At 46.6% G+C, this 18,958-nt stretch overlaps 1 protein-coding gene across 1 annotated transcript; it reads left to right on the forward strand.

Annotated features, from left to right (window-relative positions):
* Window positions 1-11,363: 11,363 nt before the first annotated feature.
* PDE6H (phosphodiesterase 6H) lies at window positions 11,364-17,409 on the forward strand. The gene is made up of 4 exons (XM_014963896.1): window positions 11,364-11,421; window positions 15,876-16,065; window positions 16,215-16,255; window positions 17,180-17,409. Exons 2-4 carry the CDS (start codon window positions 15,926-15,928, stop codon window positions 17,254-17,256), a joined length of 258 nt encoding a protein of 85 aa, XP_014819382.1. The 5' UTR covers window positions 11,364-11,421; window positions 15,876-15,925; the 3' UTR covers window positions 17,257-17,409.
* The last annotated feature ends 1,549 nt before the right edge of the window (window positions 17,410-18,958 follow it).

Raw genomic sequence — 18,958 nt, forward strand, 5'->3', positions numbered from 1 at the left:
TTTTTGGGTCCAGTAGTGGTTAAAAAATTTAAAAAGTTGGGTTTTTTTTCCTGCCCCCCTTTGTCTGCGCTTTTTTTTTTTTTTTTGTTTTGTTTTGTTTTGTTTTTGCGCAGAGGTGCGCAGCGCTTTGTCTGCGGGGGCCGGGGCCGCGGGAGGGCTCCCGGTGCGCGGCTGCGGGCTCTCGGTGCCTGCCCGCCAGCGGGAGGGGGGCTTTGTTCTTCAGCCCCGGCTTTTATTTTGTTCGCTTTCCTGTGTGTAATTAAGGTCGGTTTCAAAAGCTGGCCCCGGTTTCTACCGATTAAAGGAAGCGGAGGATGAGGTTTAATATATTCCTGCATACGTGGGGGGACACGGGGGTGCCATTACTGAGGAACCTCGTTTTTCCTGGTTAACAGATGCAACCTGCTGCACTTAATCAGCTAATTGTTCCCGACTCTCAGCCATTTTCACACAAACAGTTTCAAAGAGGTAGCTCAGGGGTGCTTAAATGATCAGAGATATTTTACACCACTTCCCCTCTGAAATACCAGCAGATTTTCTCTTTCATTCCCACTCAGAGAGTGCCCGCTTAGTTCTTCAGCCGTACAAATCCTTCACACGCACAATCCTCGGTGCAGAATTTAAGAACAAATTCGATCATTGGTTTGCAAACAACAAATCTGCATCTGCAATGACTGACAGACTGCTTTTAATGCATTTGCAGAAGCAAAATTAGCAACGCAAATCTATCATCAATGGGCTTAAATTCACTACCCGGGATCCATGTGTCTGTTAGAAAACATTTATCATACACAAATTTTTAAAGGTTGCAAGCAACTGAGTAAGAGGGCTCTCCTTCGGGGATGGAGAAGAATCTTCAGATCCCAGAAGAAGGGGACCATTTTTCCTGCCATTGCTTTCATTTGGCACTTGGATTCTGACCTCACACATTTCAAGGGACAAACAGAGCATAAGCCTGGCTGGCAGTGGATTTCCATTTAGCAAGGGCTGTAGCCTCAGAAACATTTTAAACCTCCACGAATTAGCTTCACCACCAAGAGAAATTACTTTATTCTCTGCTGCTGTTTTTCACGCCTACGCTAACCCTCCCCGTGGGCCAGCACAACCGCGCTGAATGCAGCACTGAGCTGAGTTTAAAACATACCTGACAAAAATACGTAAGCAACTGTGAGTTTTAAACACAGACAGGTTTCTCAATTGCTGTTCACGATGGCCAGATGTGGCTAAACCCTTGTGCTGGCACACGGGAAGGAGCTGTGTGGAATAGGGATGGGGAACGGACAGCACAAATTCTCTCAATCACAGGGCCATGTGATGGTGGCTCAAATTGTTCATGTGAATAGTCCTGGCCTGGAAAAGGTGTGAAGAGTTCAATGTGTTAATTAAGGAGAGCTTTGAGGAAATGGTGTTGTTAAGTAGCCCCTGCATCCTGTACGTCAGCTTCTGGTCTTGGTTCCCGTGCCGTCTGGACTAACTCTCTGATTTCTGTAGACTTCCTAATTTGTACTGGGAGACCAGAACACCCTGTTGGCTGTGAGGGTGTGTGGGTTGAGGTTACCATTTGCTCACGCTTTGGCTTGAGATTTCCTTGGGTTTAGCGGCTGTGTACAGAGACACAAGTGCAATCATAACTCTAGCTTTATTATGATAATTTTTGCTGGAGGATGGTATGATTTAGCTTTCTCGCCTTTTTTTTTTTTAAGTTGGAGATAAATACTAGACTGCTTGTGTGTTTGTGTAGCTGTTTGCACACTCTTTCTAAACATATGTGAGCATACATCAAGACCAGTATATCCACAAATGTGCGTGCCACCATATGTATGTACACTCAGCCTATATCGGCACTTCTGCCTTTCTCTGCAAGAGAAACAGATTTTCCTCCTAGATTAGAAATCAGCTAGTATGTAATCATGGGCAAAATCATGTCATTGCTCTGTACTTCATCTTCCTACTGGTAAGAGAGGCGAGGAGGAGCTGCAGACGTTGGATATGCACCATGCTGAGCAGATGGGGGCTTAGAAGCCAGGCATCATCCTTTGGGTCAGTGTATCCAGCATCCCGCTGGGGAACCGCCTCACTGATCTGCTGGAAGAAAGGCAGGTTTTGAACTGCTTTGGAGCAGAGCATCGCCAAAGGCAAATCCCTACCAATGAGTATTTCATCTCTGACAAACTGATGCCATGCAATGAAGATCATCTCTTGGCAGACGTTGTCCAACCCCAGCCAATTCTTATGTCTGTGACAGAAGGAGGCAAGGACAGCAGCCAGAGTGTACCTGCTGTATTGCAAGGGAAACGGGAATATTTCAAATGTGTCCTTAATTGGAAAACAGTATTCTCTACTTAAAATAATTTTATTACTAGGTTTATTTACTTTTTCCCCACTGATCACAATTAGTTGTACAATTAGTTGACAACATTAATGCGTTCAATCAATCACTAGTATCTAATTTATTTCAAGTAAATAGCCAGAAGCTTCTGCAAATTTTAAAATGTATATCCTTCAACTACACAACCTTTACTCTCAACAGTTGTATGTCTTCTGAAGCACCTCACTGGACCCAAGAAATCTTGAGATTTCTTAAAAATTATAAGTTTTTTAAAAATTAGGCATGGCATCTTTTTTCTATTTGCTTTTGGGTCTCTGTCGTAAGCTGTGGAGCACTTCTGGATTTGAATATTCTACATTGTCGGTACATCACTACTGCGTGCTGCGAAATGTCATCTCCACATTCTGCAGAATGGAGGACTATTTTATGGCCTTTAGAAGCAATTAATTCAGGAAACCATCACCTGTTAGAATTCTTTATGTTCACCTACTCTTTGATTCAAAAACTTTCTAGTTTGGAGCTGAAATTTCCCAGGCTGGAAGCTCTGGCAGGGAAAAATAAAGAGAGATTTTAGTCTGGGCAGTGAATCCATTTTTGTAATAGTAAGAGTAATATTGTCATAAGTAATATAATAATATATATATAAAATAAATAATAAGAGAAATAAGTAATAGCGTAAATTTTTTTCTACTGCTCTTATAAAGTGGTTTGTTTTGGAGCTTCTCATTTGCATTTGCGCTGAACTCAGTACACTCAGTATCACTAACTCACATTAGTGCCTAATGAATAATGCTGCCGAATCCTGTCACTGACATGAGCTTTCACCCCCCCCTCAAGCTTTTTCCAGTCTCTGGGAAGACTACAGGTCCTACACTGGGAAGACACCCTCTTGCCACAACAAATTCATGTCAACAGCTGCTGCAAGGTGAGCGTCAGTTTGGCCGTGGGTGTCTCCCAGGTGGAGGTCCCCAGGTGGTGTCCCTCACTACAGTACAGAGATCCTTTCTCCTCCAGAGATGGGAGGAGGTAATCTGGGCCTCAGGCAGCCACGAGGTGATGAGCATGGGGGAAGGTGACAGGTCAGGGAGCTCAGACACGAGGCCTTTTCCTGCCATATGAGGGGGCATTCGCTGCATCACGAGGTGCCACTCTACTCCTTGGTAATCCAGAACTGCCTCCTCCACCTCCTAGTTAAGCGAGTTAAACAGGGGGATGCAGGCTGTGAAGCATGTGAAGAAACCGCAGGCACGAGGTGTCCCAGGATTTGCTTTAAAAAGCAGAATCCTAAGGTTGGTCCTGCTATGCCTAGCGCACGTGGTGTCCATCTTCTTCCTACTCAGTGCCACTCACTCCTCCTAAAGAACTGCAAGGGAGAGTGCAGCTGATGGGGTGGGAAGGGAGGAAAGGGATGGGGACTAGACACGATACTGGGCAAGAGAGATAATATTCAGTATGGAGAGCAAGGAGGAAGAAGGCATTTTGGGGTGCAGTCACAGAGCCCTGGTAAGGGTTTAGCTGGGTTTTCCACCCCCACATCCCACGGCAATCCCTTCAAACCATCCAGCCACAGGACTTGAGGGGTCTCAGCTGGACAAAGAGCTGGTCCCAGAAAACGTGACTGGGTGCTCCATCTCTCCAGCTTCTCCAGAAGAGATTTCCTTGAAAGATGGAGAGAAGATTGGAGATTTAATGCTTCTCTAAGCAGCTTTCAGACCGGTTAACGTGCTAATCCCATAACCCCCATATCCAGCCTGAAGGTGCGCAAAGACTTCACATGTCACTTCCAGAAGACTCGACTCCTGTGGGGGTGGAAGGGGAACAGCAAGACAGAGAAAGGAAAATTATCTTGTTGGGGATGAGAGACTAGGGGCAAAAAAGATCCAGTTTCTTCCAGAGGCTAGCCTGAGAAAGGCTGAGGATGGACAGAGCAACCCAGAAAAGGAGAGGGAGAGCTAAACAGGTGGAATGGGGGAGTGAGAGGACGGGGCTGGGTGAGGGGAAGAAGGTCGCTGCCTCTGGGGAGCAGGGGTGTCTTCTCTGCACCCCCTGCACTCCAGAGTCCGGCATGAAGGAAAGCAGCTTTTGCTCTCCATCCGTCAGTGGATGTTGTGGCAGGAGCTGATGTCTTGTAGGGGGTGGTGTCCGAGAGAAATCACACACCAGAGCTGGATTTGAAAGAGGACTGGATTATTTTAGGACCTCTCAGAAAACATGTGGTTATGTAAGGTGAAATCTCAGCAAGTGTAATCAAATCTCAGCCCTAAGCTGATCACCAGGCAGGGTGTTAGGAGGTATTTATCCAAACACTCCTCCTTGCATTGTGACTTTCCTCCAAAACAGCCAGAGCTGAAGCTGGGACTAAATTAGGAGGAGAGCTGTGCCATCATCTCCCCCTCTGCTGGCCTTAGAAAATCTCCCTTGCCAGCTGCACCCTGCCTTGCCTGTGCTAAACACTCCTCTCCATAGAGATCTTGATTTTATACTGGAATTCATGGCTCCATGTCAGGCTGCATCCAGGCTCCCGCTGGCTCGTAGGTGCCTTATGTGCTTCCATGCTTTAGCCTTACAGTGCTCAGGGGGTACTGCTTGCAGCTACAGAACCTCTCTCCGAAGCCACGAGGCAGTAATTATCAGCGTCTCTGTGGCAACATTTTTCCTTTATTGCTGTTGTGCCTCTCCCGTATTATTGCTCTTACAGCCCTGCCTCTGCAAACCCCCACCGCCTTATTGTGGTGGATTCTCATGGAAAGCACCCCTGTGAGAATTGCCTCTCCTCCCTCTCCTTCTTTATCTCTTGTTCTGTAGACTTTAGTGTATAAAAAACAAACGTGGTGCTCAACAAAGCAGCTAACAGCGATTTAAATTCTCAATAAATATTATCCAATATTCTATATTCACAGAAGCTTAGCCAGCAATGAAAGTGCAACGTTTGCACGTGATGAGCATTCTGCTCCCAGCACTAACACAACCGGGAATAACCAATAGGGAGTTTAAGTGGGTCGTGAATAAAAGTATATAATGCCAAGGGAAAGCACAGCAAGAAATCATCATCCTCATCATTTTATTGCCATCACCTGCTGCACTGGAGACAGCCCTCAGAGGAGGACGCTTCTATGGGACCCCATCGTTGCCCTTCCCAGCTGGCCACTGGGGAAAATTTCTCCTTTTTTTCTCTCTTTCTCCTCTTCTTTTATTTTCATTTTCCTCTAGAAATAACTTTCACCGTTACAGTCAAAGTATGCCATCATCTGTGGACCCCACAAATAAATCTTTGCTTATATTAAACTGTCAGAATTCTCCTTTGTGTAACATGCGTTCGCCCAGCGTGCAAGGATGGTTCCTAAAGAGTTGATTTAGCCTATCATGTGTTTATGATATTTGATTGGACCCCAGAAGTGGGATGCAGTTCCAGGTTCTCGGCACAGAAATACCCTTCAGGGCCTCCCAGTAAGAGGCTCTAATTCACTTTATAGAGTCACTGGAAAGCACGAGTGTAGAGGCTGTAAATTCAATGAAAGGTTGGAATCTGCTAGTGAAAGGCCATTAAAAAAAGCACTAAAACATTAAGCCCTATGCGTTTGCAAGATCCTGAGGGGAGAACAGAAGGCTTAGTACCTGGTAATATACCTGAGCATCAAAAGAAGAAAGTAATAAAAAAAAAATATATTCACATTTTCATCCTCTGGCTTTTCCCCTTCCACAGTTATTTCCACCAGGGATCTGCTATCACATGGCAGCTAGAGCATTTAGCATCAGTGCATCTGGGAGGAGAGCAGCCACCCAAGAGACAAGATAATGGAGCGGGAAGAGCTGCCTCCCCTGCCCATTAGTTGAATGTTCCCAAGGAGAGCGTGAGATGCTCCCCAGAAGTAATCATTGCTGTTTGAAAGCCTCAGCTGCTACATGAAAAAAATCATAATAATGGTGGCAAAGAGCTGAAAAAGAGATTGCGCAGTGGTGCTTTTATCTGGTAGGAGGAGGAAAGAAGAATATGTCTGTAGCATGGTGTGAAAGCCATAGGAAGACATGTGTCCCCTTAAGAAAGAAACATTTTACCAAAATGTTTCAGAAGAGCCTTTCTTTATTGGGCTGCTGGTTGCCAAGGAGAAAGAATTGATCGTTCAGAAAAAACAGATGAGAAAAGAAGCTGTCAGGAAAGAAGACATCTGGAGCTGACTTGTGTACAGTTTCCTCTTCTTAGCCCAGTGACACTGAATCACTTGCTTCACTGTTTTAAACCAAATAAAGCTCTGGAATTATCTGATTTCCATTTAAATAAAAACACCCTCTTGCAGTCTCTTTTTTTTTTTTTTTTCTTTTTAAACAAGGCAGTATTACTTCTCTGTTTAGTTCAATGTGTGATCGTTTTAGTGAATGTTAGTGGATCATTTAATCATTGTTCACAGGTATATGGCATGTAATTCATAGAGAAAGAATCAATTATGGAAAAAGAAAAATTCAAGAAAGACCCTTAAGACAATACTGTGAAAACTGTGTTATTCAGGTACATTTTTAAGAGCAACCACATACTCTGCTTTCTGGCAGTCACATAGATAACAAGATTAACTAGCTGGGACTGATCAAAAAAAGGAAAAAATGTTAGATCATGGTTCACTATATTAATGTTGAGTATGTTCTGTAAATGGCATTCAGGAGAAAAATAATCTTATAAAAGAAAAAGCAGATATTTTAATTGTGGGCAGTATGAAAACAGGAAAGAGAGAAAGCTTTTTAAAATGATCTAACAAACTCAATCCCATTGCAGCACTCCCAACAGCCTGGATGCAGACATTAAGCAAAGATAGTGCAGGGAAAGGATGCTCACTAATGTTACTGCTTTCTCGTGGGACAACTCTGCAATGAGCAGGGAGATGCTCTTATCAATTAATCACAAAGCAATTATAAAATACTGAGCTTTTTGTGCTGCGTGGCCAAGCACATCAGTCCCCACAGCCCATATCTGGACAACTGGGTCTCATCTGCAGGTCTGTGAACTTTCTGTACATCAGTTTCCATATTTGCAAATAGGGATAATGAAAATTTAGCTCTGTGGGTGAAAAATGCTATCTAAAAAAGAATGGATACATTCCCTTTTTCCTTTTATTTATGCCAACCAGGGAAAAGTTCATGTAAGTTAATAAAATCATATTAATGTAGCAGTCTTGTGGTATTAGATGGGAAGATTTGGTTATTTCTTCCAAGAAAGGCCAGACTCACTACTCGGAATTAAATGTAACTCTCTGGTAACTAATGAAGTGTATGACAGGCTACATGGGGTTTATATCATCTGCTATAAAAAGCCCCAGCATGTCCTAAAGCATTGGTGCCCGAAAGCCTGGGGCCTCTAATGATGTTCTGACATGCACAAAACGAGCACCCTCAACTAAATGAGAAAAGCAGGGGCTTCATTTTTCCTGAAGAAGCCTTGGAAATGGCCATTTGGCTTGCAGACTTAGGCATGTCCCCAGTGCCATCTAGTTTCTAACACAGTCAGGGCCACTGCTGTCCTACTGTTTGATTTGTTTCCTCAAAGGATCCTTTTCTCCAGACTGACCATGGAAATCTCTCTCTAAAGTCCTGACAGACCTCAGCCTCTTCAATCTCTGCCCCATTGCCCAAGCAGCCCTCAGGGCAGGAGTGGAAATGAGAATCCAGACCAGGCTCTTTTGCAAGTTCAGCTCAGAGACACTCAGCATAACTGTTGTATCCAGCAGCAGGCACAGATTCCCAAAGTCCAGTTTATTGCAAGCTGTTACAGATGCTTAATCCTAACACCAGAGTAGTGATGCATGATCTCCTGAAGGAAGAGCGATAAAACTCCATGAGGATGCCTTCTTCTCTGCATCTTTGATGGACTGACTTGCATTAATTCAATCAGCTAAATATCTGCTCCAGGCAAAGCCCAGTCCTTTGTATCTGTTTCTCCTGTTTCACTAGCACAAACAACTGACAGCTTAGGAACATGATGGGCATTGGAGAAGGAGGGCTAGAGCATGTGAATCTTCTTTTGCAGGCACCTTGGTACACTGAGTTTCTCACCAAAATGCTGTTGACATGACAACCCCATTGACCTTCTACAAGACCAATAGACAATCTCATTCCAAATCCAGGTCCTACCACTGTCCTTCTCTCGCCGGGGAATCTGAAGCACTTGGTAGGCTGCCTGCAGGAGGGAAACCAAGGTTTAACCGCAGATGCCTGGAAAATTCCCTTCTCATTTCTAGCCAATTATGTCTATGTGACAGGTGATAAAACTCTATCAATAAGGCGCAAAGTCTCCAAAGCACCTGGCACAAGCTTGTAAAGATATGGTTCAAAAGAGCTATTGTGGCCCATGCCAGGCACAGCCTTCATCCGCTGGATTCCCGAGTCTGTGCCTTGGCTGGGATTTCCTCCCACAGTCCCATGAGCTCAGTCAGCCCCTGGAAAAGTCAGCGTCTTGTAAACTTGTGTTTTCTTTGTCATTCAAGTGAGCTGCTATTTCTGGTATAACTACAGTTACCATGGCTACACTCGCTCATAAATAGGGTCAGAAACCTTGGAGATGTTTTTTATGTGATTCCCTGGAATAGGGAATAATCTGGCCAGAGGTAACAAAGCTCATGGGTTTTCCTTTGGGGCCACAGGGACGGCAGTCCTGCTATTGTTTGGCCACTGTGGCTTCTGGTGCTGCTCTGGTCTGGATCGGTGGCAACTGATGTGGCCCAAAAGGCTTTCCTGGGGCCGTCCCATTTGGTCCCTGGGAAGAACTCATCATCCATTGAGGGTGGCAGCCAGGCACGGACACAAAGCTGGTGCGTGTTGCTTGCAGAGCTGTGCACCCCCATCCCCACGTAGCAAATGCCACCCGTTTTGTGAGGGAGATGGATGGAGAGAGAGGAGGGGAGGAGAAATGGCCTGATAATAATGGGAGAGAAGAAAGAACATGATAAGTGGGGCCATTTAGGGAGTTTCTGCCACGTTTTCTCAGTGGCCAAAAAATAGCTTCATGTGACACCATGGAAATCTTTTTCCCACATGTCCACTTTCGTTAAAGAGAAATGAGGCAGATTTCATTGGGTAAACAGGAAAACAAAGGGGATGTTTTGAAAACAAACAGCCTGAAAAAATGTAAATTTTTAAGGTTCAGAGAAGAGGAGTAGGGAGCTGTAGAGCTGATTTCCCCAGCAACTCTACCTACATAGAAGAAGGCAGAAGGGGAGGGGGAGCCCCCGGAAACCTGTCTGCAGCAGATGGAGGCATGGGAATGAGCAGCGGGGATGGGAGCGGATCCTGCTGCCAGCAGGCTGCACCTCTTTATATCCACACAAGCAGGTCCCTGCCCACAATAATCACTTCTGCTGTCAGGAGCTGCTGAGTGCAATCAATCTCCGCGCATTTGTGTACAAGCTCTAGTCGTCACAGGGAAGAGAGGATGCCAACACCATCCTGCCCCCATCCTCTTGCCTGTGCCCAGAAATTATCACACAAGCCTCTGAAAGCTGTGTGATCGTCCTCAAGCACGTGGAAATGCTAAGTGTGTTTGCTGATTCTCTGCTAGATTGAAAGCCCCTTGGCTGCATCTAGGATTTATTTCCCAGTTCCTCTGTACTCACTCAAGGGCTAGGACCCTATCGATTTTTAAATGTAATCCAAGAGTCTTGCTGAGGGATTTATCTCATCTAACTTCAGCCATCTGAAAGGCCAGCTGTGGGGCTCTCGCTCAACACCAGACTGGTCCCCACTGCCAGGGTCTGTCATGTCAGAGGGAGCTTGTCCTTTCTCCATCGCACCCCTGGCTGGCATGGTTGCTCCAAAACCCCCTCCTCCAGCCTCACCCAAAGATGAAGCCCATCCATCCCTACACAAACCCACACCTCAGTTTCCTTCTGCTCCTGTGCTGTTCTGATGTTCCTAGTGTAGCTCCTTTCTCTGGGACCATTTTCAGCCCTGCCAGCCCTGATCTCATGTGAGCTGGATGCTCAGCAAAGGTAAATGAGTGATGCTTCACCAGAACCAACGGACCCCAGAGGATTGTTAACCCTGTGGTTGTTCCTCAAGCTAGCCAGCTACAGTCCATGACTGAAGTGCCGCTACAGCTGAGGATGATCTTCCAGCACCTTCTAGTAGGGCCCTGGACCTTCTCTTTTCATCCTGAGACTCCACCCACTTTTTCCACATGTCTGACGCTGATCTCCCAGACAGTCACAATAGGCTATCAAAAGGCATAGGAGATACAAAGCAGCTGATAAAACAGTGTGCATTACCATCCATGGAGTTTTGTTGGGTTGGAGTTTGGGCCGAGACACCAGCTCTTCCCTTTCTCAGCCAGCTCCTCACAGTAGCACTGCTATCAGTACCCAGATGTGGTCTAGCTGTTACCCTCAGCCAGTGCCTCGGGTCTCAGAGGTGACAGGCCACCCACTGGCTGGCCACCAGCATGCAACACAAAGGTTCACCCTACTTCCCCTGCCATCTCATCGACTGGATGCAGCTAAATATCCACCATGGCTGTGCACAGTATCTCAGCAGCATTCTCTGTCACTCCATTGAGCAGACCCAGCCCTCTCGGCACCAGGGTGACCAAGTGCAGTGATCTGCCAGGTACACCTTGACCCCTGAGGCACTGCTGAGAGGTTTGCTGGAAGCCCCTCCACGAGCTCACCAGCACAGGGGAGGGTTCTGGGATGATTTGGACCAACTCCTCCCTTCCCTGCATGTGCAGGCATGTGTGTGTGTGTGTGTTCCTGAGCAGCAGCATTGCTCAAAGGGCAGATAATTTCCTTATTTCTCTTTGCTTCTCTGGAGATCTACCCCCCAGGAGCTCCAGGGAAGCCATGACCTCTTCTTGCAGAAAGGGGCACGTCACCCCTTAGGAAAGTATTGAGGCTCTGTTGCTCCCCAAGGCCTGGCTGACGCTGTGCCTTCAGAGCACCGGGGTCACAGCACTGCCCACACGTCCCCCCCACACCACGTGGGGGCCCGCCCACGATTGGCAGCCTGATGTCACCTGGTGGCAGGGTATATCTGGAGGAGAAAGGACACCTCGAGACCCTTTCAACGCAGGCTGGAGGACGGGATTTGAATGATTTGCAAGAGGAGCCCTTGGCGCTGTAAGTATTTCCCAGGAGCTCAAAACAATAATGAGGGTGGCAGGGGGGGTGAAAGAGGTAGTGGCTGCAAAACCCAGAGGGGAGAAAAGTCCTGATAAAACCCCATGGGAGAAAAATCTGGATGTTTGTGCTTGCGGAGTGTGAACAGACCCAGCAGCTAGGAGAGGGAGTTGTGGTTCTTGGGTGGTTGTTTTCTGTTTCCTCTAACATCAGGACAGGTGCTGCAACAGTGGTTTGTAATGAAGCTGTGCGAGCAGCTCTGCCCACCGTGGGGCTGCTCAGTTTCTTCTCATGCCAGGCACCCCTCAGGGCTCCCTGGCACCCCTTTGGCTTGTGTCCTCAACGGGCCAAGCCTGCATGTGATCAGCACCAGGGGGATCCTGAGGAGCGGTCGGGACAGGCGGCTGGTGTTCCCTGCCCCGGTACAGGGCACATCCGTGGGGAGTTTATACCGTGTGATGCTGTACCTCCGGTGTTACTGAATCCCTTCTTTCAGCTGGGATAGTCTTTCCAATGATCCCCGTCAGGGAAGCAGTTGTGGGAATATAGTTCTAATTGAAACGAGTTTCTGTCTTTTAGAGTGCATCCTCTTTTCATTTGTTCTTGGTCTTAAAACTGCTGCTAGAACGAAGGGTCTGAGATCCTGTCTAAAAACACAGGATCAGAAAGGGCTGAACCTGCGTGGACTTTTTCCATCATTATGATTAGTCAGCTCAAGCAACTGAGCCTGGAGCTGTGAGACTCCTCACAGGCATCTTACACTGGATACAATATTCCCTGATGAGTGCCTGGCCGCAAGGATGATGCTAGTCGCTCTCTTGAGGTCAAGAGCTGAGCATACAAGAATCCCACAAAAAGGAATGTAAAAATGAGGCTATTTCCTCCCAGATGCCATCTTCTCCCAGTATATTGCTGCATGGAGGGCCATGGCCCATGGGGGTTCTTTGTTTGACATCCCTGAGGCACCATGAAGAGAAGTGGACACGGAGAAGTCTGTATTTTTGAAGGTTTCAGACAGGGAAGAGGAGAGCCTATGCTGAATCTGTCTGAAGAAGGTCAAGTGAGGCACCTGCATTATCTGTCAGGGAAATTTTCCATAGAGAATCAGAGATTAAAGAGAGGGCAGATTAAAGAGTCAGCATTTGTCAGTACTATTCAAGCCTCTTTAAGTTCAAAGAAAACTAAAAGAAGGATGATTAACCTGGCCAGCAACCCAGAGGTGGGATATCTGACGCAACTGAGATAAGTCCATTACCGTGTATTAGGTATAATTAGCATTCGGATGCAAGCAAAGCTCTTGCTCAGAGGATTAAACCCTGGACTGAGGAGAAATGCTGTCAGGGACGATTAGGTAACACCTTGTCAGAGAAGGGGGCAGAGGAAGTGCACGGAAGAACATCTTATTCCTCAAGAGCCTTTGCATCCACAGCCATCAGCTCTCCCCCCGGAACTGCATCCCAGTGACGACGGTAGCAGAAGAGCTCTGGCAGCCCGGGAAGCACTGGGGGGAGGCAGCATAGCACTTGCAGAGAGTGAGAGAAGGAGACCCGGTCTCGTTGAGCATTTGTCAAGCCATCTGTTTGGTGTGGTACCAAGGACTACCCAAGTACCCAGGTACGGCAAGGCGAAAGGCTGGGAAATTCCCCTGGGAAGTTGCTGTCAGTGTTTCTTTGGCAACTGTGATCCTGGGGCTGCCACACACCAATGTCTGGCTGTGTGCAGGGCCAGCTGGTTCCTGAGGTGTGGGAACTGGGGCAGCGCTCCTGCTGTGGGGCAGGGCCCTCTCCAGCATGAATGGAGACCTGTGTGTGATGGCAGGTGAGTCCCACCAACTCACTGGTGGGAGAACAGCTTGATTTCTGCTGCGAGATGGAGGTGTTGTGTGGCGTTAAGACTGCTTTCTGACCTTTCTCTGACCTTTATTTTGGTGAAGTGTGGGAGAATATGCAAAGGGAGATTGGGAAGGAAGAGGTTAGAATTGTTCCTTTTAGTTTCACTGAATTCTCGAATTCATGCAGCTGAGAGAGAGGATGAAGTGTGATTTGGGCAGGTTCTTTTTTCCTACCAAATTTCAGGTATCAAGTAGCTGGCAGGTGGATATGACTACTTCAGACTCGGGGAAAGGGAAACTCCAAGGACTGAGTCTTCCCATTAGCTATTTCTCTACTGAGTGAATGCCAGGGACAAGGCATAGACTCAAGGAACTAAGAGGAGTTGACCTTCAAAGACTTTTTTTGTGGTTAAGGCACCGTGCTGGGAACTCACTCGGAGACTGAGCTCAGCTGCTTCTTACAAATTTTGGGTGTCATGCCAAAGGGTTGGAAGTCTGTTAGCCAGTGTGTTTCTTCTGTCATACTTTCAGGAGCAGCCTTTGAGAGTGGTGCCAACTATCTCTGTATGTCAGATGAACTGACGGCGCTTAGAAGTGGATGTGTGTCTCTCGTAGTTCAGGAGGGCTACCCAGCACTGAGACAGACACTCCTGATGAGAACTGCTCCTGAGGTGGAGGCATAATGCTGTGCTTTGGGGCATAGCAGACATGCCATGGAGCAGTTTTCCAGTGCAAAGCATTTTGCTGTAGGGCAGTACCATCTGAATTCCTCACTGAATAAGTGAGGCACCAAATTCTGTCTTTTCTTTGGAGCCAAACTGCATTCACCTCTCAGATTGGCCCCAAAAATCTGTGAGTCAAAAGAATTTGTCATTCCTTCCAGCTGTGCAGCCCAGGTCATAGCGATCACCGCACTTCCGTTCCCATTCTGTAACAGATGAAAGTGATAGTGGTTGCCTGTGTTGCCACTGTGCTGCGGGGATAAAGCTGTAAATACTGTGTGATTGTCCAGGTGCTTCAGAGATGGCAGCCAAATAAGTAACTTGTACCATTTCAGCTGGTCCCTGTGTTTGTGGGCACAGTGTGTGCTTAGGAAGCGTTGTGTTACAGGCGGGGGAATAGCATCTGTGCCTACTTCAGCTGCAGACACAACCATCTGCTGCTCCATTTGGGGCTGCTGGAACCCGTCCAGTCTCCTGCTGGGGATATTACAGCTGAGACAGGAGCCCGACCGCAAGCGACAGAAGAACTAGCATGCCTCTAGGTGCTATCATTAGGATACATCCTACTGCCAGCGCAGATGGAAAGAAGTCAGGGGTGAAGTATTCCCAGGCTGCCACAGATACAGAAACACAGGTCTTCTCCTTGCACTGATGTGGAAGTGACAGAGGAGGATTGCTTGGATGGTTTTTCTCCTTGCGTCTCAGGCTTTGTTTTCCGGCACTCTGGCTATTTCAGGACTGTCAAAGACAGGAACTGTCTTTAGACTAAGGAAAAAAAAATTACCCATCTTTGATAGCATTTATAGTTCTGAGATTAAAAGTCCAAAGTGTCACTGCAGGTCATGTTAGGGATTAGGCCAGAGCACTATGGTGACATAATGGGATTAGCCTTTAGTACAAAATCCTGAAGATAATTCCATCAGCGATTCCATCAGCTGGCTGCACAGGGATGAACACCTGGAGAGGAGAGTTATGAGTTATGTAATGGTCATGGGGAAAAATGTGACTTCAAGGAGGGGAGGAAAAGTTGGAAATTATTTATGTTCCATAAATGCACTTGGTCAAATCATTCTAGCATGCTAATTAGCACAAAATTTGATGAAAGGCTGGAAGCTCCCCCTTGGGCACTGGTGAGAGCTATTGCTGTCCTCTCTGGAAGGAAGCAAAAGGCTCTGAATGCAGCACTTCTACTGTCTAAGGCAGATGTCTCCCACACAAGAATTGCTCCCTGATAACTATTTAGCCCCTGGGAAGTAAAGCTTGGTTCACGTGCAGTGTGGTGCAGAGGAGGTAATATATGCCTGTAATACAATGCTCAAAAATACCAGAATGGACATATCCCGGGAAAATTTACAGACCTTGCTCTCCTAAATCCTGAGAAATCAACTTCTGTCTAAAAGACAGTCTCCCATGCTTTTCCTTAGCCTTCTTTACAATCTTTTAAAGCAACTGTGCTATTTCCCTTAAGGTTGGTATTGACAAACATGAAGTCCTGGTTGCAGCTGCACCTAGACTAAGGGCCCATCTAGCTCAGCATCCCATATCCACCAGTGTCCAAATGGTACTGCTTAGGCATAAGAACAGGTGAAGTATAGGAAGATGGTTCCCAAGAACAGGGTATTTCTCTAAGCCCTAAGACAGTGTGACTTTGTGCTCCTCATAGTCATATCCTGAACCAGTCCTTAGCTCGAGTGTCCTTTGTTTGGCATCTTAATTCAACCATGCTGGATGGAAGACAGTGCTACCCTGCTTAGTTTGGATGCATTACAATCTTTTTTTTATGTTTAAATCTTTATCTTTAATCCTGTCACAATAATACTTGCCATAATTCTGTCGCCTGACCACTGATACCTGGAAATGATAAGCAGAGTGTTGCGTCAGTCCTTGCCGTTATCTTGCAGACTGAGGAAGCTGAGAGCAGCGTGCGCCAGCCACACACAGCAGCCCAGCCATGAGTGAGAACCCAGGCACCAACCTCAACACTACAGATGCTCCAACTGGTCCCACTACACCACGCAAGGGGCCTCCCAAGTTCAAGCAGAGACAGACAAGGCAGTTTAAGAGCAAGCCTCCTAAAAAAGGAGTAAAAGGGTAAGGGCATTTTGGAAAAAAAAGACTAGCCATGCTAGTCGAGTGGCTCCCCACTGCTAAACTGGGCTCCTGTGGTACCGTCCCACCAGCTCCACTTTCCTGGGTGCTGCTGGCCCAACTCACCCCTCACCTGTTCTTTCTTCCCCTAGGTTTGGAGATGACATCCCAGGCATGGAGGGACTGGGCACAGGTAAGCGCTGCAGTATGACATTGTTATGCCCTGCTTTAACACAAGCGCAGTCATGCTTCAGCACAGGAGAGGACTGTCTGGAGTCAGTTCCTTGTCTCTTGGGCCTCTCTGCAGCTCTCAGGGTCACCAGAGAAGGCTAATACTCTCTCCGCAAGCTGCCACAGTCATGCTTACGCTTACATACACCATAACATTGAAAGGCTATTTAGGCATGCTTCAACTTCTGAATACTTTCATTTGGCTGCAAATAGGCTTGTTTGTCTTTGTTTTCAGCTAAAACTTTGGCAAGAATTTCAGTAGAATGAGGTTCTCATAGAAATGCCAAATGTTAAGCTATTAATAACAAAAATCACAGGAACTAAATCCCAGCTGGTTAAGTATTTGTGTGTCACCAGAATCCTAATTTTAAGAATATTATGTACCCATCTGGGATTGAGAAACACGCACTGGAGGAGCTGTAACCAGTCCGAACTTCTTAGGTATCAATAACAACTGCACATATCAGAGTTACAGATCCTGAATGTTGAAGACCAAATTATTCAGCACCTGCTTTAAGACTGAACATGTCTTCAAGGAGATCACAGTTTGGCTACAGGCAGTTTCTAAGAACAGGAGAAACCATGTAACGAGAATTAATTTTTACACCAGTCTGCATAGTCACTGAAGAGACTACAGGAAACTCTGGTTTGCTCTTGCTCACAGAGAAAGATGGCACAGGAGAAAATACAGTGATCTGGTTCAGTCTGGTAGGTAGTACCAGATTTGAAGAGCTCATCTGCTCATTTAGTCTTCAAGTGGAGTCTCATTCTTCTTGCTCTTCCCATCTCTTAATGTTTCCTGAATAAATCAGCCTTTCTATTAATACCAAAGAAACCCAAGAACTGAAGTGACGAGAAACCATTTCTCATTCTCTCTCTTTTGCAGATATCACAGTGATTTGCCCATGGGAAGCTTTCAGCCATCTGGAACTGCACGAGCTGGCCCAGTTTGGGATCATCTAAGGTTCCAGCATCTCTACTGGTGTCAGCTGGTGACTCCACAGATCCCAGCATGATCTTCATCACCTTTGACACTTATTTTTGGCCCTTGCATCCACCTGCAGGGTGGTTTTGTAAGAGCCAGTTATGAGAAAGTCCTTTGCAGATTAATTTGGCAAAGAAGTTATTCAGGACCCCGAATAGACCTCATGTTCCATGTGCTGAAACTACTGAAAAAAGTCTTAATGCCTCCCTGCACCATATTCCATCTTCCCCCACTGTCATAGATCTCCATGTTTATGGAGATACAGGGAGGCTGTATTTGAACTTTTCCCCTGGTTAACTTTTCACCTGGTTAGCTGAGATACTGTGTGTATGGGTGTGCATGTACATCCAGACCTAATTATATCTACCCCATTTTTTTCTTCCTTCCCTCCCTGACAGCTTTCTATATAGGATTTCCGAGGGTAGATCCCCATGTTATCTGGGCCACCAGTTAGTTGCTGAGAGTTTATCTATAGAGAACAGGTTCAGAGTCACCAGTCCAGACACCGGGCTATTTTTATGTAGGAGGCCTCTCCCCAGGGATTTGCCATAAGGAATCTTCTGCTGAGATTTACCTCATCAGCAAGAGGGGAAAAAGGCTTGCAAATGTAGTCTCTGCTGTACTGCCCACCAGCTATGAGCCATGAGACTCTGGCTGCTCTAATAATGTTAAATGAAAATGTGTGTGTCTGAGATCAATAGATAAATGAATTAATCCTACTATTCATTCCTTTTGTGCTCCTGAGTGGCTGCAATTCCAAAGCAGCAGCACTCCAAGTGACACTGTGTTTCCTCTCCTTCTATGGGAGGCCCTTGTGTGACACTTGCACTGTCCCCAGGCCCACACATACTTACATGAGGCATTCACTCCCAGGACATGTTTGCTGCAGGTTAAGAAGACGGAGAATCATTACGATCTGTCACCAGACAGTGCCAGTAGTCCCACCTCATCTAGCAGAAGATGGTATTGCATTAGTTGCTCCCTCTCCCCTGTATGTAGCGTGGGGCAAGTCTCCCTCCACACCCCCCACCACCATCAGGAAGGCTTTTCTCTTCACCCCCTTGCAACTTCAAGCTCTGGAGCTTGTCTGGAGAAGCAGGCAAATGGTGGTTCCGGAGAGAGAGGTAACAACAGGGCAGGAGGGGAGGCAGGGGGAGGTTAGGATGTGTATATGCAGGCAAGCACAGAGCGAATCCACCTCACCCTATCGATTTGTGTCTCCTGGTCTCTGGCAGCCTGAGTGCTGGTGAGTGGGGAGGCACTCGTAGCCACTTAAATGCTCGGGGAAGGCACTGAGATTCCCTGCTGCCCTGCCATTAAGGAAGAGCTTTTGTTTTGTTTGGAGGCAAGATTTGTTGTTTCTACATAATATTCATAAGAGGAGATGGCATTCTTAATCATTACCTTCAGCTTGACAAGCCTCATAGCATAAGAACTGCCTGCCCCCAGCTTCTCTTTCTCATGCTGAACATGTTCACGTGAGCAAGGAGTGGCTGTGGAGAGGAGAGCAAATCCTGCCTAAAAGATCGATCCCCACGCATAAAGCATTGCTATAAATCCGTGGCTGTGCTATAGTTATCTGTTACTGTTATTCCAGAAATAAAAGCTAGCAGTTTTCATTTAAAATACAGCTTCAGCACCAAAACCTAGAGGAAATTCCTGTTGGCAGTCCAGAGTACA

The sequence above is a fragment of the Calidris pugnax genome, unplaced genomic scaffold (assembly GCF_001431845.1).
Source record: "Calidris pugnax isolate Ruff unplaced genomic scaffold, ASM143184v1 scaffold44, whole genome shotgun sequence".
Classification (NCBI taxonomy): Eukaryota; Metazoa; Chordata; class Aves; order Charadriiformes; family Scolopacidae; genus Calidris; species Calidris pugnax.